The 24,220-nt window shown below is 34.4% G+C and overlaps 2 protein-coding genes across 2 annotated transcripts; both read left to right on the top strand.

Moving 5' to 3' along the window:
- The first annotated feature begins 1,195 nt into the window (after window positions 1-1,195).
- On the top strand, window positions 1,196-2,543 carry LOC114751957 (transcription factor MYB8-like). The gene is made up of 3 exons (XM_028940666.1): window positions 1,196-1,328; window positions 1,471-1,600; window positions 2,051-2,543. The coding sequence occupies exons 1-3, from the start codon at window positions 1,196-1,198 to the stop codon at window positions 2,541-2,543; spliced, it is 756 nt and encodes a 251-aa protein (XP_028796499.1).
- Window positions 2,544-13,042: 10,499 nt separating this feature from the next.
- On the top strand, window positions 13,043-23,845 carry LOC114751976 (transcription repressor MYB6-like; the record flags this gene model as incomplete). Its single annotated transcript, XM_028940686.1, has 6 exons — window positions 13,043-13,175; window positions 13,262-13,328; window positions 14,017-14,147; window positions 14,234-14,507; window positions 23,552-23,733; window positions 23,826-23,845. Coding segments are annotated over exons 1-6 (807 nt in total), but the record flags the coding sequence as incomplete, so codon positions are not given.
- Window positions 23,846-24,220: the final 375 nt, after the last annotated feature.

Below are 24,220 nucleotides of genomic sequence, written 5' to 3'. Positions count from 1 at the left end.
AACAAACTGAAAGTTTGTATAAAATTGAAAGGTAAATGAATATTTTTGCCAGAATTAAATCAACCTTGACCTTCAGCCATGGTAATGATGTATGGCAATTAGTAGAAGAATTAGAATTCGGGGATTTTTGAACCCAACCTGTGGTCCCAGAAATTACAGAAACGACGACGACGTAAATCTTGTATGGTTTTATTTTTTCCCTTTTGAGTTAAACGTCAAGGCCCCCCCCCCCAAAAAAATTTTTCACGACGGGTAAACTTAAATCCCATGCCCCGAAATCACTTTTAATAATTCTGAACTACCACATCCACTTTTTTTAATATAAGAATTAGACAGATATTAAGAGTTTGAGAATGATTTACCCAACAACAAATAAACCTATACTTTCCCCCCCTTTGGGGACAAAATAAACTGCTTTCTTAACGTACAAACTGGTTTCTAGTTTCATAAGTTATGCAATTGTAACCCAAGCAGAGGGGAAAGAAAAATGCATGCATATTTCACGAGTCAGACACACAATATTCTGCATATGTACAAAATCCGACTCCATTTTGGTTTCTATTTCTCAATCACCAAGTCACCAAATCCCTGTGTATATAGTTTTATTTTGCAAACTGTTAACAAATTAACCAACATGTGAAATTCTCCTTGATTTTTCTCATATTTAATTATCCCCACTCGGTTACCTATCTCGCCCATCTGAAGTCTACCCTAATTCCCCTGTGGAAGGACTCCGAAGGATCCTTTGTGCAGACAAAGCTTTTGACTAAACGTCCACGAAGTCAAAAAGTTTTGTGCTGTGTATATAATGACCAATTATAGTGATGAACAGGGTATCTTTTTCATAAAACACATGGGCCGACCTAACAGTAGTATCGATTTCTTTTCCAAACGACTGACTTTATTTCGCAAGTGACCGATCCTCATCCCTTTCTCATAACACTCTAACCACCAAAAGTAAAGGTGACAGGCACCTGCGTCTTCATTTAATTTGTCAGGGGAATTTCCCATGAACTCGAAAACACACCCATATTTCTTTCAGCGTGTCTAATCTTATTGCTAGCTAGCGCTTAAGTATTATTGAGTGAAGCCGAGAGGTTCTCAAATATATGTGCGTGTAGCCTGAGCTAGGTTTCGATATTTGAAATCAGATTGATCTGAGATAACCAAATAAGTTTAATAACTTATATAGGTCATGACGAGAGGCCATTGCTATGACAAAAATGGAGTGAAGAGAGGTGCGTGGAGTAAGGAGGAGGATGAAAGGTTAAGAGCGTATGTTGAGAGATATGGCCACAGCAATTGGCGTCAGCTCCCCAAACACGCAGGTATATATATGCTTGAACTTGTTAACCAAACTTACACCAAAACCAACTTGTTTGTTTCAACCTAATCAACTTTAGTTTCTAATTAAAGAAATACAAGTCAGGATATGATCTTGATGAAGTTTGAAATTATATTTACGTTCAGGTTTATCAAGGTGTGGAAAGAGTTGCCGACTTCGCTGGCTAAATTACCTTCGTCCGGGCGTGAAGCTGGGAAATTATACCCAGGAAGAAGACGAACTCATCATCAAATTGCATGAACAGCATGGAAATAAGTAAGCATACGTTATCTCAATCGTTAATCACTTCGTTACATAAGCATGAATTTAGACGCTAGCTCTATATAGCCCGATCTAATAATATTTGAGTTTGATTAATTTCATTATTTTGTTCATATGAGCCTTAATGACTCTTTCATTTGCCTTATAATATGGTTAGGAAAACTTGGGAATAGTTAAAGTACTTGAAAATGCTTTCTTAAAATGTGAAAATTTAAACTGGATGATCTAGTTTCAATTTGTTTTCTAAACGTTCCTGATATTGTGATTCCATCATCGGGATGAAAAGAGTTACGAAGGAGAAAATAAATACAATGCTGTCTTTAATTGCATGTGAAAGAATCAATTGAGTTCAACGCTCAAGTGCTTTAAACATCAAGTAAACGTAAGATGATTTCATATGCACACCTAACATATATCCAACATTTATGACATTTTTCGTCGTAGATGGTCTTTGATTGCCAAAAGGTTACCAGGGAGAAGTGACAACGAGGTTAAGAACCATTGGCATAGCCACCTAAAGAAGCACGTGGGGTGCAATCATGAGGAAAAATCTGAGTTCAAAACGAAGGCTAGTGGTACTTGTGAAGGAGAAACAACAAAGAATTTCGAACCTGAAAACCCTCTGCTTGGTTTTTCTGCTGCTACCTCCAGTGATGTCTCAGAAAGCTCACCACCCTTTTACAATTCATCTTCAGCCTTTTCCTCAGGAGGATCAGGCGCTGCTAATGTTGCATGGGAAATATTTGACGAATTCGGAGATTTTTGGACCCAACCATTTGTCTCAGAAAATATATATGACCAGGATAACTGTTATAGCCTGTACTATGCTGCACACGAAGCTGACGTGGATGATTATTCCTCATACCTCCTCGAAAATGCTGAGTTTTTGTGGCAAGAGATGCAAGAATTTCCTGAAGATCCTCAAAAGGATATATAGCAAGTGGTTATTCTTCCTTGTATGTTTCTTTTCATGGGCTTCATAACAAGAGGTTATTAATGCATTGAAATTAAATATGGCATGCAGCTTGTTGCGGTCGAACTGAAGATGGCTAGCTATGGATGGTTATTGGAAGGATATGTCAAAAATTAGAAACACCTGAATTCCTTTTCATTCCTTCCAGATTTGAAATTTCGTCAGCACACTGATAATTATTAATTATCCTACTAATAATAATGCGTGCGTGCGTGTGTTTGTCTGCACCTTGCTCTTGCAAGTAGCTAGGCCACTCTATCATATTGTTCCCGCTTTTTGATTATTAAAGTTTGTGGACTTGCATGTATATGTATAAAATTAAAGTTCGGGAATCTGTGCACGCAAAGAAATCGAGCGCTTTTGATCATATCTCCACATTTATATGATACTAATTACCCCACTAGCTATTTCATCGTGTTCTTGATGCATCATCTATCGCATGTCATATTCTTAATGCATCACCTATCGCATGTCATTATAGTTTAAAGTTATAATATATTTACGGGTATTTATTCTGAGTTATCATCACCTAAAGAACTTCCTTAACTAATTAGTGAATCTGATCTATAGAAAATCTGACTTGATGGAAAAAAAATTATATCCTAATGAGGCCACATGAGATTAGTAGTTATACTTCTGTATCCCAAAAGCAAATAAACCCACCTATCATCAATAGTTTCATGAACTCAAAGACCGTGATCTAATAATTCTAAAATCAATTTTCTAGTTTCAGCGTAACAACATCTAATGATCTCCTCCCACTTAAAAATATGAAGAATAAACAAGTTATTCCCAAATCACCTAAGTTGGTTCATCTCATAATTACAAGGTTAAACATGCAATGAAAATAATATAAATCATAAATTAAGCGGGTAATAAGAGAAACCGGAGGAAAAATATATAGAAGAGAAAAATTGAATCAATATGTAGATTTTTCTTTAAAACTCAGTTTCTTCTATGGCAAAATATAGAGCGCTCTCAGCATTTGTTTTCCTTAGCAAATACTTCAAAATGGCGTCCTCTACTCTAGAAAATGAAGAAACTCTTCTAAAAAATCTTTAAAAATTGGAGCAAAAAAACGGTGCATTGTCGTGAGGCTAGTGTGTTATATATTGAGTTGCAGCTAGCGCTGAACATTCTTGAATGCTTCTTCTTTTTTTTTGGGTGTGTCAACGTTCATCGAATGAATTTGACCCTTAAAATGAAGAGGAGACCTTGGAGAGATGGTGGGTCTATCGGGCCGCCATAACTGAACCTGAAGAGGTCTGACTTGCAATAGGGACTTTCGCGGAATGTCCGTTTCAGTCCAAGAAATCGATTTCCCCATAGCGGTAATTAATTAGACCATGCATGTGCCATGTGGTATATTGTGAAACCTATACGTATCTTCTATTACCTCATATCTTTAATATAAGAATTAGATAACTAATTTAAAAAGATAAAAAAATTATTTAAATTAGTTATTTGTAACAAATATATGTTGATTTTTTTGAATTACCCTTATTCAATTATGTATATTAGAACTATACATAAGTGAAAATATTTTACTATTAATAGAGATATTTTTGAGAATACATTATAAATTTAGAAGATAAAATGAATTATGATATTATATTTAAAATTTTCAATTAGTTCTTATATTTTATATTTAGGAGCGGACGCACTACAAACTTCTGCTACCTTTGTTGCGTTGGGTTGGTCAAAAGAAACAACTTTTGTTGGGGGGCCTTCTCTAGAAGGTCAAATTCGATCCCTTTTAAGGTAAGACCACGTGATAACCGGATCGTGTGTTCCCAATTTTTGAGGACCCAAACTAACCGGAAAAAGTGGACCAGTAAGCCGCGCAGAGATTCACATCCATCCAAGCAGGTTTACCAGTTCAATATTAACGTACAAATGACACATTTCCAGAATAGTACATCTTGTCTCTTCCCAAACATAATTTGATCCCATTTGATAAATTAAAGTGATTATATTATGTTATTAGTTGATTATCTATAAATTGATTAGTATAAGTAAAAGCGGCTTCAAGTCATGACGAGAGAATATTTGTATTTATGTCTGATTTGGTTCCCTTTATAGTCACGGGAGTCGCGTCAGTTATATATCCTTCGTAAGTGATCATGATCTCAACAAGCATAAATTTAGGGTTACAAATAATATTTACATATAATATAATCATATAATATATCAATGCATAATTTAGATGAAATATTTTAACACGCTTAGTTTTGTTAAAAATTAAATATTAATAAGCGTGTATATTCAAAACAGGCATTTAGTTATCACTAGTCCTTTCGTATTTTTAGCTCCCTTATATAGCATATTCACGACTAGCTAGCCATGGCCTTTTGAAAATTATAAGTGTTATGCACTAATAAGCTAAATGATGATTTACAACGACGATTCGATCAGGGATTTACAATCCGCTTATTATATATTGATTTATAACTAGCCTTTAGAGATCAAAGAGGGGAAAGAAAGGAAGAATTTATGTTTGTGGGGGAAGTGAAAGTGAAAGTTTGGGACCCAAAGATGATTCGTTTTCTTTGCTCAAGTGTTGTTGCTATGATGATGAGGAGTTAAAATAGTCATATTCCAAAAGTTGCAGATCCATCCAGAGGGTGACAACTTCAATAAGGGGTTTTCAGGCAATTAAAACAAAGCCTCCTTCCTTCTGAAACCATGTAATATCCCATTCCATGGTCATCAAAACAGAAGACTCGTTTATCACCTTACTCTAATAATTTATCATAGGAATAATCTCTTTACAACTATTAGCTGAGATAAATCTTCTTTCTTATGATATTTTATTTTAATTCTTCTTAAGAAAACCGAAACTGTTACAACATTTTTTGGAAAAAAAAAAAAGAGGAGGAAGAAGTTGATGCTCCATTCCCCTTTCTGACTAAAACGGCCTGCCGTGTTGATTCTGATTGGGAGAGGGAAAAAAGAAAAGAAAGACAAAGAAGAAGAAGAATGAGTCCAAATAGGGAAACTATCTGGGCCAGAAGATATATTGGGCCCAATTAGACTCATTCTTCTGATCTTGCGAATTATCCACATCCAAGCCTTCTACCAAAAAGGGAAGCCTCGATTTTGCAACAATAGATCCGTGTACGAGAAGTGACCCATTGGGTCAGTCTTTGATCATTCGGCCTTTGAAACTTCACATTTTGGATCAAGCACCTGTATCCTGACATGATAATTCGGGTCATCCGAACTATTTACCTTCAACTTTTCAAAACAGTGAAAATAGATACTCGCGGCACTCTTGTAATGGCCCATATTTTTTTTTGGGGACCTTGGATTGTAAGGGACAATGATCTCTATATAAATGCCCCTTTAACTGCTATAATTCCTTTTCTGTTTTGTTTTCTACAGTAAGCAAATTCTCCTAATCCATTTAACGTAGTACTTAATTATTAAATTAACTTTAATTTTAAATGTAAAATCTATTTACTATATTTAATAATTTCTCTTAAATTATCCTTATTGATGCTCCCTCAACTATAATCAAATAAAAGAGAAATGGAGGATATCAAGAAGGACAGCTATGGTATTTTAAAAAAAAGTCATATTTCTTATAATTAATTAGCTTACCCAATTTTTTTAATTTAATAAAGAAAAAAATTTAAGAAATTCACCACTTCTTCGTATTCTTATTATAAACCTTAAATAACTAATTTACAGATAACGAAAAATCAGTTAAAAATAATAAATAAATCAGAAATGTATTTTTGTTTTCAAATATGTCCTTATAATAAACAAACAAATAAAAAATATATATATGAGATCAGCAGGAGCTTATAAATAATTTAAATTTATTGTATCATATAAATTGATTATTTTTTTTATTTAATAAAATTCATACTTAATTTTGTAATTTTACAAACTAGGACTACTTATTCAATCATAATCCAAACAACTTACTTTCACAAACTAACTTATTTATAGGAGTCAATGTAAACATAAATCACATTACTCAATGTAACTTTTTTAAACTCCAATTCAAACACAATTTACCTTATCTAATTTAACTTTTATCCAATCTTACTTTTCTAAAAGTCAGATTGAAAATAAACTACTTTTTCTACTATCAATCCAAACGGGCCTGTTTCGACAAAGAGAAAGTGAAAGAGTAAAGAAATTTTGTATAAAATTAAAAGATCACATGTATATTTTTGCCAAAGTTAAATCAACTTTCACCCTCAGCCATGGAAATGCTGTATGGCCATTATTGGAAGAATTAGAATTCGGCGATTTTTGAACCCAACCTGTTGTCCCAGAAATTACAAAAATGACGACGACGTAACTCCTGTATGGTTTTCATTTTTCTTTTTCGAGTTAAAAGTCAAGTGTTTTTTTTAAAAAAAAAAAATTCACAACGGGTAAACTCAAATCCCATGCCCCGAAACCATGTTTAATAATTTTAAAAGACCACATCCACTTTTCTTCTTTAATATACGAACTGGATAGATATTAAAAATTTGAGAATGACAATGCCCATCAACAAAACCTATATATTATTTAATTTGTCAGGGGAATTTTCCATGAACTCGAAAACACACCCATATTTCTTTCAGCGTGTCTAATCCCATTGCTGGTTAGGGCTTAAGTATTATTGAGTGGAGCCGAAACGTTATCGAATATATATGTGCGTGTGCGTGTGCGTGTGAAGCCTTAGCTTCTATGTGTCTAGCTAGGTTTTAAATTTGAAATCAGATTGATCTGAGATAACAAAATAAGTTTAATATTTTTCAAGTTGCTGCACGCGGCACTCTTGTAATGGACAACGATCTCTTTATATAGAGCTATCTACTGTACACACTTGAAATGAGAAACACAATGTCATTCGAACTCTGTTTTTATTGTGCTTCTCTGACTAGGCTGCTCTCTTTTCATTTTTGTTCTATTACAACCTAATTAACTTTAGTTTCTAATTAAAGAAATACAAGTTGGGATATGATCTTGATGGAGCTTGCGATTATATTTACGTTCGGGTTTATCAAGGTGTGGAAAGAGTAGCCGACTTCGCCGGCTAAATTACCTTCGTCCGAGCGTAAAGCATGGAAATTACACCCAAGAAGAAGACGAATTCATCATCAAATTGCATGAACAGCGCATGGACATAAGTAAGCATTTGTTATCTCGGTCGTTAATCACTTTGTTACATAAGCATGAATTTCGATGCTGGCTTTTTATAGCTCGATCTAATAATATTTAAGTTTAATTAGTTTCATTATTAGTTTGTTTATATGTGTCTTTAGGATTCTTTTTCATTTGCCTTAATATGGCTAGGAAAACTTTGGAAAAGTTAAAAGGATGAAGCGGTTTGGATTTTCTCTCGAAAATGCTTTCTTAAGGTGTGAAAATTTATATTGGATGATCGAGATTCAATTTGTTTTCCTAACGTTCCTGGTATTGTGTTACGAATGAAATATATATGTGTGTGTGTGTGTGATGTCTTTAATTTCATGTGAAAGAACCAATTGACTTCAAATCTCAAGTGCTTTAGTCATCAAGTAAAGTTCAGATGATTTCATAGTATGCGGGATACCTCACCTAATATAAATTTTTCGTCGTAGATGGTCTTTGATAGCGATAAGATTATCAGGCAGAAGTGACAACGAGGTTAAGAACCATTGGCATAGCCACCTAAAGAAGCACGTGGGGTGCAATCATGAGGAAAAATCTGAGTTCAAAACGAAGGCTAGTGGTACTTGTGAAGGAGAAACAACAAAGTATTTCGAACCTGAAAACCCTCCGCTTGGTTTTTCTGCTGCTTCCCCCAGTGATAACTCAGAAAACTCACCACCCATCTACAATTCATCTTCAGCCTTTTCCTTAATTTGGAGGATCAGGCGCTGCTAATGTTGCATGGGAAATATTTGACGAATTCGGAGATTTTTGGACCCAACCATTTGTCCCAGAGAATATATATGACCAGGACAACTGTTACAGCCTCTACTATTCAGCACATCATGTGGATACTGCTCATACCTCTTCGATAATGCTGAATTTTTGTGCCAAGTGATGCAGGGATTTCCTGAAGATCCTAAAAATGATATATAAGCAAATGGTGATTCTACCTTATATTTCTTTTGATGGGCTTCATAAAAAGAGGTTATAAGGTGAATTTTAAGATTGAGAATTTAACCAATGCCATTTGGCCAAGTGGTACCTGCGTGTGCTAGTGGGGTGTGTGTTGTGATGCAGTTTCGAGCCCACCCTATATAATAATAATTAAAAAAAAAGATGTAAAAATTTAATTATAAAAGAAAAGAAAGTGAATTAGCAATGGAATTTACTAATGAAATTTTTATGGCTCATCAAATTTTCATCATTAACCAATTTAGACATGGAATCTGTTACTAATTAATTAGTGAGGGTCTTTTTGACAACAGAATTTTTTTTTTGGTAGTGTGAAGAGAGGAGAAGAATTAAGAAGGAATTAGTGTCTTAATTAACTAGCCATACCTCTTATTTAGATCTAAATCCCATTAATGTTCTTCTCCTTCTTTTCAATCACAACATACTTAGAAAGAGTATAACTCACCCTTTTGCCTTGAAACTGGTTTTGGAGAGGTTAATTTGTTGGGTTTATTGCATGTAATAAATGCGTATACTTATGGTCATTGATTACGCTCCTTTTCCGTCTTCTTTAGTATATTTCCCTCTCAATTACATTTATAAGATTAATAACTAATGTATTGAAATTAAATACGGCATATACAGATTGTTGCGGTTGAACTGATGAGGATGGCTAGCTATGGATGGTTATTGGAGGAATGTGTCAAAAAAGCACCTGAATTTCTTGTCATTCCTTTCCAAATTTGAAATTTCATTGGCACACTAATAATTAACTATCCTACTTGTAATGTGTGCTTGTGTGTCTGCGCCTTGCTCTTGCAAATGGCGAGGCCACTCCATCCATAGTGTCGTGCTTCTGGTTACTGAAGTTTGTAGACTTGCATCTGTGTTTAATAAAACTGAAGTTTATGAATCTGTATGTGTCAAAAAACAATCGAGCGCTTTTGATCATTCGTCCATATTTATGTATCCCAAAAGCAAATCAATCCACCTATCATCAATAGTTTTATGAACTCAGACCATGATCTAGTTCAAAAATCCGTTTTCTAGTTTCACTGTAACAATAATGTTTTCCAAATCAGCTAATGATCTCCTCCCACATAAATAGATAAGAAATATGGAGTGAGTAAACAAGTTATTCTGAAATCACCTAATTTAATTCATCATCTCGTTAAACATGCAATGCCAATAATATATAAATCAAAAATTAAGTGGTTAATGAGAGAAACAACATGCAAATATATAGAAGCGAAAAATTAAATGAATTAATATGCAGATTTTCTTTAAAACTCAGTCTCTATTCCACGGAAAAATAGAGCTCTCTCAGCATTTATTTTCCTTCCCAAATACTTCAAAATGGAGTACGCCTCTCTAGGAAATCTGGAGAAACTCCTCTTAAAATCTTTAAAAACTGGAGCAAAAAACGGTGACTTGTCTTGACGCTAGTTTCTTAAGTTGCAGCTACCGCTGAACTTTCTCGAATACTCTGTTTCTTTTCTTTGGGGGGGGGGGGCTTGGGTTCTCTCTTTTCTTGTTCTTTTTCTTTTTTTTTGGGGGGGGGGGGGGAAGTGGGGTTCTCAACGTTCGTAGAATGAGTTTGATCCTTAAAATGGTAGTTGAGCAATTATTGTCATAAAAAAAAAACAGAAACATGAACGTGAAGACTTTAGAACAACTACAGACTTCTCCATAATATCATTTGTCACAAGTTACGAGTTGAAGTTTAATTGAGGGATATAACAAGCGAAGTAAATTTAAAAAAAAAAACACCTATAACTGTTTTCTTTGTTTGCTTGTTTTTAAATCTATGTGAAATGGTGGGATACAAGAAAGCGTGATCTTCGTATTTGGCGAATATATTTTGGAATTGAATGGACTGTTGTGAAATTGGTCGATGGGGCAGCCATAATTAACTGAATCTGAAGAGCTCTCATGACTTGCAGTATGGGAGTTCCGTGGAGGAATATAATATAATGTTGGTTTCAGCCCAAGCCATGGATTTCCTTCACGTGAACATATTACAAAATCTACGTCTTCTCACAAACTTCGAACACCTTTGTTGGTCAAAAGAAATATCTTTTAATTTGTTGAGGGGCCTCTTCTCTCTAGAAGGTCCAGTTCGAGCCCTTTTTAGGTGATGACTTTTCTCTGTTGACAACTTTTCACGCCCAATATTACGCCAGTAAGCATTTATCAGCAAACTTAAGATCCAAATATCACAACTTTATTTTCGTCTAGGGACGCCCTATGTGATGATGATGAGATGTTAAGATAATCATAATCCAAAAGGCGCAGAAGGTAACAGCTTCCAATAAGGTGTTTCCAGGCAATTAATTAAATTGAAGCCTTCTTCCTCCTGGAACCCTAATATACTGATTGACGATCGTCAAAATAGGAGGCCTCCATCACCTGACTCCCATAAACGAAGGCCTTTGAATATACTCCCTAATTCTCACATGCCTGGGAATGACACTTAAAGCATTAAACTTATCCTGAATCGATAATTTTTTTTTTCCGAAATTACTTTCAACTTAAGAGGTTGGAATTTGAAAAAAGGCTTATAACCCCTGCACATAATTATTTTTCTATTTTTAATCTCTTTCTTTCGCACACATGCGCAAACAAAATTCACCTTAGGCATTTGCTCTTCTTAGTGTAAGACAACCAACTTGAAATTTTATTATCAAAAGAGTACTTCTCTCGAAAGATTTTTTAATTAGCTAAAAAATATTAATAAAAGCACCTGGGAATGACTTACCCTACAAAACCTATATATGTATATATTCCCCCTTTTGGGGACAAAATAGACTGCTTTCTTAAAGCCCTTAATTAAATCCCAAGTCACATAATAGATTAAGGAATTTGGTCTAGCAAAAAAAGCTAGTCCTTTACAATGTGGTGAACTAAGGTTCAAATTCTTGTTGGGAGAGTTGCACAAACTTTGTGCTTGATAGTACTTATATAAAATTGCCTCCAATAAAAGGATACCAATACTTAGGCAAAAAAAAAAAAAAAAAGACATGAATTGGATCCGATTGATCATCACTCATGACCTTCAACAAGAACTCCCTTGTATGTATGTGAACCACATGAATTGTTTAATAAGATTCGGGTACTAGATGTAGTTTTACTCAAACATAAATATTATTTATTTATTAGGTATAAATACGATTTATGAAACTTTCATACATATATATCTCAAATTTTTTTCTTTAAGAACTGAACGCAATGTATTAGTGATTTTATCTTTATGTTCTCCAAAATTCACGTCCTAATCAATCAAATATTGTTATTCGAATCCAAAATTAAGGCCAATATTTAAAGATAGATTAAAAATCTAAGAATAAAAATAATTTAAAAATTAATATATACACACACACACACACACACATATATATCTAGGACGGGACACCCCGTTTATCCCATCCCAAGAAATTTTAGGATACGACTGTCCTATCCCGATGTAGTTGAGATTGGGACGAGCAATTTGAATGCCCCTCCTAATATCTAGTCCATATAAAGTATATTCTAAGATACTGTTTGGTACGAAGTATTAAAAATAAAAAACAGGGACTGTGATTGAAATTGAGAAAATAATGTATAGTATGAGAGATTACTTGTTACATGGATTAGACAAACCCATATATGTGGGATTGAGGAATACCTCGGGAGGAAGTGGTATTTCCCAATCCTATTTTCGTGGGTTTGCTTAATCCCATGTAATAAATAATTGCTCATACTAAATACTTTTAAAATTTTTTTCATTGCAATTACAATCCTAATCCCTATCTTTTATTTTTAATATTTCATATCAAACAAGACCTAATTGCACAGAGGAAGCACCCTGGGAATCAAGTGAATGCAGACAAGGTTTTTGATTAAGCGTCCCCGAAGTCAAAAAGTAAATTGCACCACTGATAAGTCGGCGGGTTTTTTTTTTTTTAATTAAAGACATGGACCGAACCTACGGTTTCGATTTCTTTTCCGAATGACTGGAAACTTTGCTTCGCAAGTGACGATCCTGATTCATTTCTCACAACACTTTGGACTCCTAATGGCCAACATAAAATAAACCACCAAAAGTAAAGGTGAAGTGTTTCTTCTCGGTTCAAAAGTATACACCCATATTTAATTATTTTATCAGTTAGTAGAATTTTACATGAACTAGGAAACATACGCATATTTCCTTCTCCATGTGGTCTAATCTTACTGCAAGCTAGGGCTTCAGTATTATTCGGTGGAGCCGAGGTTGCTATATGTGTGTGTGTGTGTGTGTGTGTGTCTGCTGCCTTCTATAAGTGTATGTGCTCCCTTAGCTTAGTTGAAGTCTTGTCTGAAAGAACCAAAACTTGGTAATATAGATATACGTGATGACGAGAAGGCTTTACTATGACGAAAATGGAATAAAGAGAGGTGCGTGGAGTAAGAAAGAAGATGAAAGGTTAAGAGCATATGTCGAGAGACATGGCCATAGTAATTGGCGTCAACTCCCCAAACACGCTGGTAAGTATACAAACACACCCACACACACACACTCTTAAACTTGTTAACCAAAACGAACTTGTTTGTTTCAACCTCATTAACTTCAGTCTCTAATGAAAGAAATACAAGTTTGGATGTGGATCTTGATGGAGTTTCAGCCGCAATTACATACAGGTTTATCAAGGTGTGGAAAGAGTTGCCGACTTCGCTGGCTAAATTACCTTCGCCCGGGCGTAAAGCGTGGAAGTTACACCCAAGAAGAAGACGAACTGATCATCAAATTACATGAACAACTTGGAAATAAGTAAGCATATGTTACCTCTGACATATATGCTCTCCCGGATTTATACGGGTTTTTAATCCATCAAGATTCTTTCCTTATCACATACTACCTCCAGAGCTTAATATAAGATCCACTTTATTTAATGAAAAAATTGACCTACAAAGTGGATCTTATATGAATCTCTTTGTTATTGTTACATAAGCATGAACTTCGACGCTTGCTATATAGCTAGATCCCATAATATTCGAGAAGTTTCATTAGTCTGTTAGTATGTGTCTTTATGACTCTTTCAGTTCCGTGAACATGGCTAGGAAAACTTGGGAAAAGTGTCAACCATTGGCATAGCTACCTAAAATTTAAGTTGGATGATCGAGTTTTAATTTGTCTCCTTAAAATTCCCGATTTTATGATTCGATCATTGGGATGAAAAGGGTTACCAAGGCAAAAAAAAGTCTTTAATTATATATGAAAGAATCAATTGACTTCAAGCTCCAGTGCTTTAAACATCAAGTAAAACGGAAGATGGTTTCATATGCATGCCCAATATATATCTAACATATATATCATTTGTCATCGCAGATGGTCTTTGATTGCCAAAAGATTTCCAGGGAGAAGTGACAACGGGATCAAGAACCACTGGCATAGCTACCTAAGGAGGAAAGTGGAGTGCACTCATGAGGAAAAATCCGAGTTCAAAACGAAGGCCAGCGGTACTTGTAAAGAGAAACAACGAAGTCTTTCGAACCTGAAAATCCTCTGCTTAGTTTTGCTGCTGCTTCCTCCAGTAATATCCCAGAAAGCTCTCCACCCCTCTGGAATTCATCTGCAACCTTTTCCTTCGGAGGATCAAGCGTTGCTAGCGCTGCATCGGAAATAATTGAAGAATTCGGTGATACCTGGACCCCACCATTTGTCCCAGAAAATATATACGACCAGGATAACTATTATAGTCTGAACTTTGCAGCAAATGAAGCAGACTTGGATGAATATTATTCCTCGTTCCTCGTCAATAATGCTGAGTTTTTGTACCAAGTGATGCAAGAATTTCCAGAAGATCCTAAAAAGGATATGTAAGCAAATAATGGTAGTTCTTCGCCTTAGTTTTCTTTGATGGCGCCTCATACCAAGACGTTACATCGTGAAGTTTAAGATATGGGAATTTAATTGCAGAGAGAGGAAGAATTGAGAAGGAATGCTTGATTTAATTAGACGTATCTCTTATTTATATCTAAATCACATTTCTTTCTTCTCCGTTCTCTTCAATCAAAACACACTTGTAGAGAGTATAGGTCACTCTTGTGCCCGGAAACTGGTTATGGTGGAGAGGTTAATATGTTGGTTTTATTGCCTGTGATAGAATGCATATGTGTTCATGACTCCTCCTCCTCCTCCTCCTCCTCCTTCTTCTCTCTCTCTCTCTCTCTCTCTATATATATATATATATATATTTCCCTCCCAATTACATTTATGAGAGTAATAATTAATGTATTTAAAAGTATATATGGCATGCAAATCCTTTTCATTCCTTCCACTTTCACCCTGCCAATCCGAGTTAAATCTTGAACCAGCCCCGCGTCCCCCTTCGCTACTCGCGCTTGTATCAGGATATTCAGTCTTTAGAACTCTTGCATTTCCCTGTTTCCACAAGGACCAGCAAGCAACTCTGAACAAAAATACACCAAGCTAAGGTACCTCCTTTATCCTCTGTTCTTCCATGATATTTCTCTGGGGCCATCTATGGAGTGTCTCTGTACTTGCTGTTGGCTGGTTTAATATTGGACTGGGTGATACCTTCAGTGACCTAGTTAAGCCCTCCCAAATCTCCTTTGCACGAACACGTCGTTTATGCTTGTGACTGTTCAAGTTTGTGAAGCTATCTGTATGTATGAAAAAATCGAGCGCTTTTGATCATACGTCCATATTTATGTATAATAAGTTAGTAGAATATCATTGTCACGTGAATTTATCGCTACATTAAGTGATGAGTACTAAAATTGTGTGTCGTATCGTAATCTGAATCTGGACATGCTAAAGAGGATTTTGCTCAGAACACACGCACACGCACTCAAAGTTTTTTCCCCCCTCCTTTGCTAACAGAACACAGGATTAGAAGTTAAACTTAATTGTCGCGTACATAGAGGAATAACTTTTATCTAAGACGAAATTTGTATACTGATGAAGATTTCAAACTCTCCTTATAGAAAAAACTAATTGAACTAAATTAAAAAAATGTCTATCCCAAAAAAAATTAAAGCATTTGAAAAAAAAAAAAGTTGCCATGTTAGAATCGGAGTCGAGCTAAAAATTTGAGATCATGAACGATTGTCCTCTTCATTTTATATGACACTAATCATCTTGTTCTTAATGCAAAGCTTATAGCATGTCGTTATAGCTGAATATATTTACAAGTAATATATTGAGTCATAATCACCTATAGTTAGAGAGCTTTCCTAATTAACTAATCTGATCCATAGAAGAGCTGATTTCAGACTTGATGAAAAACATGTATCCTAATGAGACTATACATGAGATTAGTAGTTAAACTTCTGTGAGTCCCAAAAGCAAATCAATCCACTTATCATCGATAGTTTATTGAACTCATAGACCATGATCTAGTTCTAAAATCCATTTTCTAGTTTCAATATAACATTATAATGTTTATCCCCTGCCACTTAAAAATACGAAGAATGCGGACTGAGTAAGCTAGTTATTCCCAAATCATCTAATTATAGTTCACCTCGTAATTACAATGTTAAACCTGCAACGCCAACAATATATAAATGATACATGGCAATGCATTTTTTTTAAAAAAAATACTTTCAATTAATTACATGTCTCTCCCATCTCTTTTTTCACTCATTCTCTCTCCAACTCACCTTTTTGCATAAATAAGAGTGTTTTTGAAAAATAAATTATTTTTATAGATATATATTATTATTTTTAACCAACTTTTTTTTATTTATGTACTATCTCCGGACCTAAATATAAGATCTAGATTAAGTATAATAATTTATACTTAAATCTAGATCTTATATTTAGGATCGGAAGTAACATCTTAGGGCCTGTTTTTCTGTTTTATATTTTTTCGTTCTCAAAAAATTGTTTTCCAAAACATGTTTTGGAAACAAAAAATTGTTCTAAACAATTATATTTGAAAAAAAACATATCAAGACCGAGGATGAAGCTTCGATATGAACTCAAGTCTTTAAATGGAGAAAAAGTCATCAATCAAATATACAAGAAAAGGTTTCCCTATTTTCCCAAAAAAAAATAAAAAATGCAAAAATAAAAACAAAAAAATAAAAATTGTTTTGGTTTTTTTAGTTTTTAAAAATAAATTTCTGTTTTTTAAAACACTTAATTAAAAACAAATTATCAAACAAATTATTTGTTTTTTGGTTTTCTTAAAAACCAAAAAAATTTTCAGAAGGAGAAAACAAATAAGGTCTTCGTTATTTGTATCTTGTTTAAAAAAGCGGAGGGAGTAACATTTGAAAAAAATGTTACCAGTCAAAAATTAATTGAGGTATTTAATTTGGCGAATATATTATGGACTTTGGAGATGGGTGTTGGGCAGCCATAACTGAACCAGAAGAGGGCTGACTTGCAATAGGGACTTCCTGGAATGTGTGTTTCAGTCCAAGCAATCGATTTCGTTATACTTTGGCCATGCACCTGCATATATTATGAAAACTAGTACTAGGTTTTCCCCCAAAAATTCCAACACCTTTCTTTGCGTTGGCTTGGTCAAAAGAAACACCTTTTGATGGTCAAGTTCGATCCTTTTTCAGATAAAACCATGCAATGAACTTGTATGATAATTAGGCATGGAAAGAGGTAAGTTTAGACTTTCTCCTTAACTAGTCAGACTTGTTTAGTAATAAGTAGCATCGAAGAAACACCACCAAAAATTTCAGAGGTTAAATTTTGAAACCTCTTTATAAAAGACGGCCTACAAAAACAGAATAGAGTCTAGAAGTCGATTGTACATGGAAAGATGTTAGGCACCGACATCACTCATTCAAAACTAATACAGCTTTTTATTATATTTTAATGACCCTAAAAAAGAAATAAAAATAAAGAAAAAGAAAACTATTTTTAACAAAAAAAGAAGAAAAATAAAGGAAAATAATTTATTTACGTAGTGGATTTGACTTAGAATAAAAACTTAAGGCATACATATCTTTTTAGAAGGATTAAAACCCATGTAGTTTGGAGATAAAAATGCATGTCACTGAGTTGGTGTTTTCTGGAAAAGCATTTGTTTAATTTATTAAAAAATATTTTTTGTTGGTTGATATTTTTTATTTAAGAAAACGATCTTTTTACCTTTATTTGAAAAAAAGAAAGTTTTTGAAAAACTTTTGAATTAAACTTTATGAGGAGATTTTAATAATCTCACATTTTATTTTTTATAAAACATTTTAGATTAAGTTCTTGAGGATATTTTAATAATTTCACATGAAAGATTAATCAATTTCGTCTAAGGAGGTTTTGAAAACCTCTCACGGCATAAAATTATTAAATCATTGCGAAAACAATTTCTTTTTTTTTCCTCTTGAAAAAGAAAATATTTCCATTTTTTTTTCAGTCATAGAAATTGGCAGAAAATTTCAAAGAGATTTTTTTGAGACAAAGTTGAAAATAGGCAAATATATCTCAAGCTATACAAGTTTAGCCCAAAATTAATACAAGAGAATTTCTTCAAATGAGTAAAGAACAAGAAACAATTTCTTAATCAACATATCATATAATGAGCGAAAGCCACGATGAAAACACGTACTTCCAACGCTCTCCAACTTCTGCACAATACAAGTGAGGGAGCCAAATAATAAAGTGAAGAATAATGATAATTAATAATGGAAAGGCGCAGCTCGCATGACACAGGCGTAGTACGGACTAAAACTTGGATTGTAACAAGTGTGCATATTCAAAACAAGAATTTAGTTATAACTAGTCCTTTCGTATTTTTAACTCCCTTATATAGCATATTCACAACTAGCTGGCCATAGCCTTTTGAGAATTAGAAGTGTTATGCATTAATAAGCTAAATGATCATTTACAATGACGATTTGATCAGGGATCTACAATTCGCTTATAATATATTGATTTATAACTAGCCTTTAGAAATCAAAGAGGGGGAAAAAGGGAAGAGTTTATGTTTGTGGGGCAAATAAAAGTAAAAGTTTGGGACCCGATGATGATTCATTTTCTTGGTTCAAGTGTTGTTGCTATAATGAAGAGGAGTTAAGATAGCATATTCCAAAAGTTGTAGATCCATCCAGAAGGTGAGAACTTCCAATAAGGAGTTTCCAGGTGATTTATCCTTAGTCGTATAGGCAATCAAAAATAATAAAGAAAGGAGTATGCAGTACACTGATGCAACCTAAGTGTCGAATCACTTGGTCTAATAACTCTCTGAATTTCTAAGTAAAATTAACACAATTTACTTGTAGAACATATAGAAGAAGAACAACATTCAGATTAATACAAAAAGATCTTTGTTGATTTTCAGATGCAGTATTAAAATGAGAATGAATGGAAACGCAAACGGTACTATGGAACTCAAGAAAAACAATCAGAGTGTCAATTCTCCCAAGAGTTTCGCTTTATCTTCATCGCATTACCTAATCTGGAGCTAAGTATCACCGAATATGCAGAAAATTAAACACCCTTAACTGAACAAAATTCCTGCTCATATGAATCAATTAATCAAATCACGAATTCTCAAAACACTGAATCAGAATAAGGTTCTGATTAATTTCTCAATTCAGAGTGAAATACCAAATTCTTTGCAACATTCAATCGTACAACAATCACCTCAGTATTTGAAACAGAAAACATCTGAATCTATTCCTAATCACTTTGCAACTCACAAAGCAATGAAGAATTAAAAGAACTAGATGAATGTGAGACTCCCTCTTAAATTCAGTAGCTCGGATTCAGCTCTGCTCTTGGGGGAATATCTGGAATTAGCTACACATGATGGCGACTTCTCCTCCTTCAAACTTAGATTGTAGCTTTGCCATCAGAATATCAGATTCGGTAATCACCACTAATCCTTCGGTCGACGTTCTACCAAGATCCGAATGAATCAGCACCCGTGGACGAATGTATCCTCTCTCTCTCCGGTCGTTTGGCTCAGATAAAAATCCTTCTCCTCTCTCCACTTCCTTTTTTCGTTATTAATCTTGTTGCTGTAACTGATTGCTTCGCTCCCCTGAATTTCTGAACCGTCCCCTCAGTAATTGGAATTTTCGGAACTAAGTGTAAGTTTGCGTGGAAACTCTTTTCCATTGGTGATAGAAATCAGTTTCTATCAGTGATGGAATTGCTTTTCCTCTGGACTCTTTTTTTCCTTTCTCACTGGAAATGTGTTTCTGCCACTTTATGTTTACAACTCTGCCCCTAGATTCAGAACAATAACCCAAAAGTAATATCCAACTGTGGAATTTCATAAAGCTATTAAAACATCACAATTGCTTAATTCTTTTGCTCAAGTGCATCAGCATTTTATTTATTTATTAGTGCAATTAATGCTCAATCTATTTCTTAAAATAGCCTAAAATCTACATTCCAAACATATGAAAGAATATGATTTATCACCAGGCAATTATATTGAAGCCTCCTTCCTCCTAAAAGTAAGGGGGGAAAAAAAGGGGATCAGACCAGCTGGTTAGATTGGAAAAACCGGTAAACTAATCCAAAATCCAATCTGGTTTAACCAGAAAACCGGTTACCTGTTGAACCGAGAAGTAACCGATCAAGTTGGTATTAAACCAATCAACTGCCAGTTTGGGGAGTTGACCGGTTTAATATTTTTCCACTCCCTAAACCCAAAATGACATCATCTAATGCTTAAAAAAATCGAATGACAGCGTTCGATCAATTCCCTCGGCCCCTCCCTCCTCTTGGCCAGACCCCAAACCAGATTCCCCTATTCCCATCTTCATTTCCTTGAGTTTGAGTGCGCCATCGAGTGTTCGACTGTTCTCCCTTGTAGCGCCGTTGAGTTTTCTAGTTCTCCCTTGTAGCGTTGTTGAGTTTGAGGGTTTGACCGTTCTCCCTTGCAGTGCCGTTGAGTGTTCGATTGTTCTCCCTTGTAGCACCGTTGAGTTGAGTGTTTTGTTGAGTTCGAGTGTTCGACCGTTCTCCCTTGACCAAGATTCCCATTCCCTTCTTCGTTGAGTTTGTTCTAGTGTTCAACCATTCTCCCTGCCCCAGATCCATTGCTGCTCGCCTTGCCTAAAACTAAAAGGCATCCTTCAATCCCTGGTTCAATCAATCAAATTCATACCGGCTTTGGCGTATTGGGTAAGTTCAAAAAACATTCCCTTCCCTTTTAGGTAGGTTGTGATTTTAGGAATAAATTGATAAATATCTTTGCTTTGATTTCTGCCTTTCTCCATTGGCCGAGAGGTTTGGGAAATAGTAAGTGAGGGAGAGATGAAAATCCCTAACTAAGTCTAGCTTTTTGAGAGTTCTGCATTTATGCTTTGCTTTCTACCTTTCACTGAATTCATGGATTGCCTTTGCCTTTCGAGTTTCTCCACTGACTGAGAGGTTTGGTTCTACCTTTTCACCGGATTGTTTCCTTAAAACTAAAACAAATAAACAATGTTAGAAGTGTTAGAATGATGAATATGATTGATTGTTTTTTGCTTTCTTCACTGAAGCTCGTTGCTATGTAACTAATAATTAGAAGTGTTAGAAATTAGAATGATGATTGATTGATTTATGCTCTCTATTACTATTTAGCTAATAATTAGAAGTGTTAGAAATTGGAATGATGATTGATTCATTTTTGAGTTGATTGATTGAGAATGGCACACATCAAATTCCAGTGTGTGTGATACTGTGATGTCCAAATTGGTGGTCTGAACTAGTTCATGAAAGGTTGAAACTTGTGGTTCTACTATTTGTGTTTATCTAATATCTAGGATCATTTTTATTAATTTTTTATCTGTTATTTAGTAGCAGTGATGGATATTCCAAACAATCAAAGTTCTACAAATGAAAATGTCACTCAATCTTCTACTCCCAATACCAAAACTTCTACTCCTACATCGACTTTTTCATTGCATGCTAAAACTGATCCTACATGGGTACATGTTACCTACAAAAAAGAGGGGACACAAACTGTATATACATGCCTTTTTTATGGCAATAATTATAGAGGAGGTGAGATAAATAGGATGAAGCAACACCTTACTGGTGTCACTAGTCAAATAGCTTCATGTAAAAAAAAAAGTTTCATATGATGTACGTCATAGAATGACAGAGTCTTTGAAAGAATGTTCAAAGAAAAAACTATTGAAAACATAGAAAAAGAACTTGAAGAAACCCATGTTGATTCTCCAATTACCATGTAGTGTGAAGAAGAGGAGAGCTCTTGGGAGTATGGATAATTATTTTGCTCTTATGACAGCTCCTGATTCCCAACCAAGCATTAAAAGTGCATTAGCAACTAAAGAAGCAAAACACAATATGAAAATGTTGATTGCTAAATGGGCCATTGTGAACTGTATTCTATTTAAGGCATTTGATTGCCCTCTATTTCAAAAAGTTGTGGATGGTATTGCTTCAATTGGGCCTGGGTTTAAAAACTCCTAGTGCTTATGATTTCAAAGCTAATTTATTGAGTGATTGGAGAAAAGAATATCAGTTACTTATTGATAGCCATCGAGCTAAATGGAAAAACAATGGTTACATACTCATGGTTGATGGATGAACTGATGTTAGACAACGGACTTTGATAAACTTTTTAGTGTATTCTACACATGGTATGGTGCTTGTGAAGTCTCTTGATGCATTAGATTTAGTCAAAGATGCCAAAACTCTATTTACTCTATTTTGTGAAGTCATTGAGTGAGTTGGTCTTAAGAACATTGTCCATGTAATGACTGATAATGCAGCCTACTATGTAGCATGTGGTAGGCTGATTAAGGAAAAGTATAAAAATATTTATTGGTCGTCTTGTGCTGCTCATTGTTTGAATCTTGTATTGAAAGACTTTTTTAGCATGCCTCATGTGTTAGACCTTGCATCAAAGGCATCAAAGATAACAATTTTTGCATACAACAACCATATGGTTTTCTTATAATAGCTAAGGAGAAGACCGAGTTGGAAAGAAATTATGCGTCTTGGTGCCACAACATTTGCTATTACATTTATTACATTGCATAGCATATATATGCACAAAAATGACTTGCAAGCTCTAGTTGTTAATAAGCATTTTGTGGATCACAAATTATCGAGCACTGAAGTAGGAAAAAATTTTAGTGCCCTAATATTAGATAATCGGTTTTGAAATGACTGTTATCAAGTTGTAAAGATTGTGTCGCCTCTCATAAAATTGTTGAGAATTGTGGACTCAGGCGAGAAGCCTTTATTGCCTTATGTTTATGAAGGCATGCAAAGGGCAAAAGTGGCAATTAAAAAGATGTTTAAAAAGAACAAAGAGTAGTATAAGCCCTACATAAGCATCATTCAAGCTCGATAGGACAAGCATTTGAAGACCAATCTTCAAGCAGCGTCGTATTTGTTGAATCTTGCAATCACATATGATCTTGATTGTCCTAGCAAGTCAAAGTTAATGATGGCATTGATTGATGTGATGGAGTCTTACTCAAATGAAGATGTTGATGGCTTTCTGGTAATGAAACAAGTGACTACTTATCGTGAATGCAAGGAATCTTTTAATAGACCCTCATGTCAAAAAGCTGTACAAAAATTAGACCCTTGTAAGTGTTAATACTTTATAGTATATTTATGGTTATTTACTAATTCTATATAATATTGTATACTAAACGTATTTTATTATGTAGATGAATGGTGGACATATTATGGTTGTTCACTTCTAGAATTACAGTGTGTTACAATGCGTATTCTTAGTCAAACTTCTGCTTCTTTTGGTTGTCAAAGGAATTGGAGCTTGTTTGAAAGAATTCATGCAAAAAAGAAGAAACAAGATTGGAACATAAGAGGTTGAATGATTTGGTTTCACAAACTATAATCTGCGATTGAAGCATAGGTAATCTTGAAAATAATAAATACTTTTAGGCTTTTATTTTAATTGATTTATATTTAATTGAAGTTTTGTTTGTCATTAAAGGAATACGTTGAAGAAGAAAAGTTATGGTCTACTTGACTATGAAAACATTGATATGGTGGACTTTTGGGTGGCTAAAGAAGATCCTGCTCTAGAGTTTGATGATAGAGATGGGGCTACACTTGAAAATACCCTTAACAATGAAGGCGCTGCAAATTCAACAACTCTTGAGAGGAATAACGAAGGTTATATATATATGTATTATATAATAAGACTATTCTTAGATGAATATATAATTATTTGCATAATCATTAATATTGCTTATTGTCTTATATAGGTGATGAAGACATAGATATTGTAATCCTCCACCTTTGCACGATGATATTGTTACTCCTACTTTTTCTTGTCCAACTGTTGATGTCTCAGTCTATGCTATTGCCAATGATCTTAATAATGATTTTGATTTTCTATAGTGATGAAGAAATGTAGTTTATTAATGTTCGCTGGTGCAATGAAACATTTAAACTACTTTTGTAACTTCTTATATTTTTTTGATTGATTATTATTTATGAATTTTGTTCTATTTTAATGTTATGAATTAAATTATATTATTTTAATATGACTGATACGACCCCAGTTCGACCTCTAGTCCCACTAGTGACCCTTTACCCACTGTCTCGACCTTCCAATCCTGTTTTTGTTTTCAAACTGAAACGATAACATCCCATTCCA

This window comes from Neltuma alba, unplaced genomic scaffold (assembly GCF_004799145.2).
Source record: "Neltuma alba isolate B1F8T4 unplaced genomic scaffold, ASM479914v2 tig00001149_pilon, whole genome shotgun sequence".
In the NCBI taxonomy this organism is placed as follows: domain Eukaryota; kingdom Viridiplantae; phylum Streptophyta; class Magnoliopsida; order Fabales; family Fabaceae; genus Neltuma; species Neltuma alba.
The sequence above is the reverse complement of the archived record's forward strand: the minus strand, read 5'-3'. Positions and strand labels throughout refer to the sequence as shown.

Bases quoted from the DNA above. Each gene is read 5' to 3' on its own strand.
- LOC114751957 (XM_028940666.1), top strand. From the start codon at position 1,196: ATGACGAGAGGCCATTGCTATGACAAAAATGGAGTGAAGAGAGGTGCG. The intron at 1,329-1,470 runs GTATATATATGC...ATTTACGTTCAG, and splicing joins TCAGCTCCCCAAACACGCAG to GTTTATCAAGGTGTGGAAAG. The intron at 1,601-2,050 runs GTAAGCATACGT...TTTTCGTCGTAG, and splicing joins CATGAACAGCATGGAAATAA to ATGGTCTTTGATTGCCAAAA.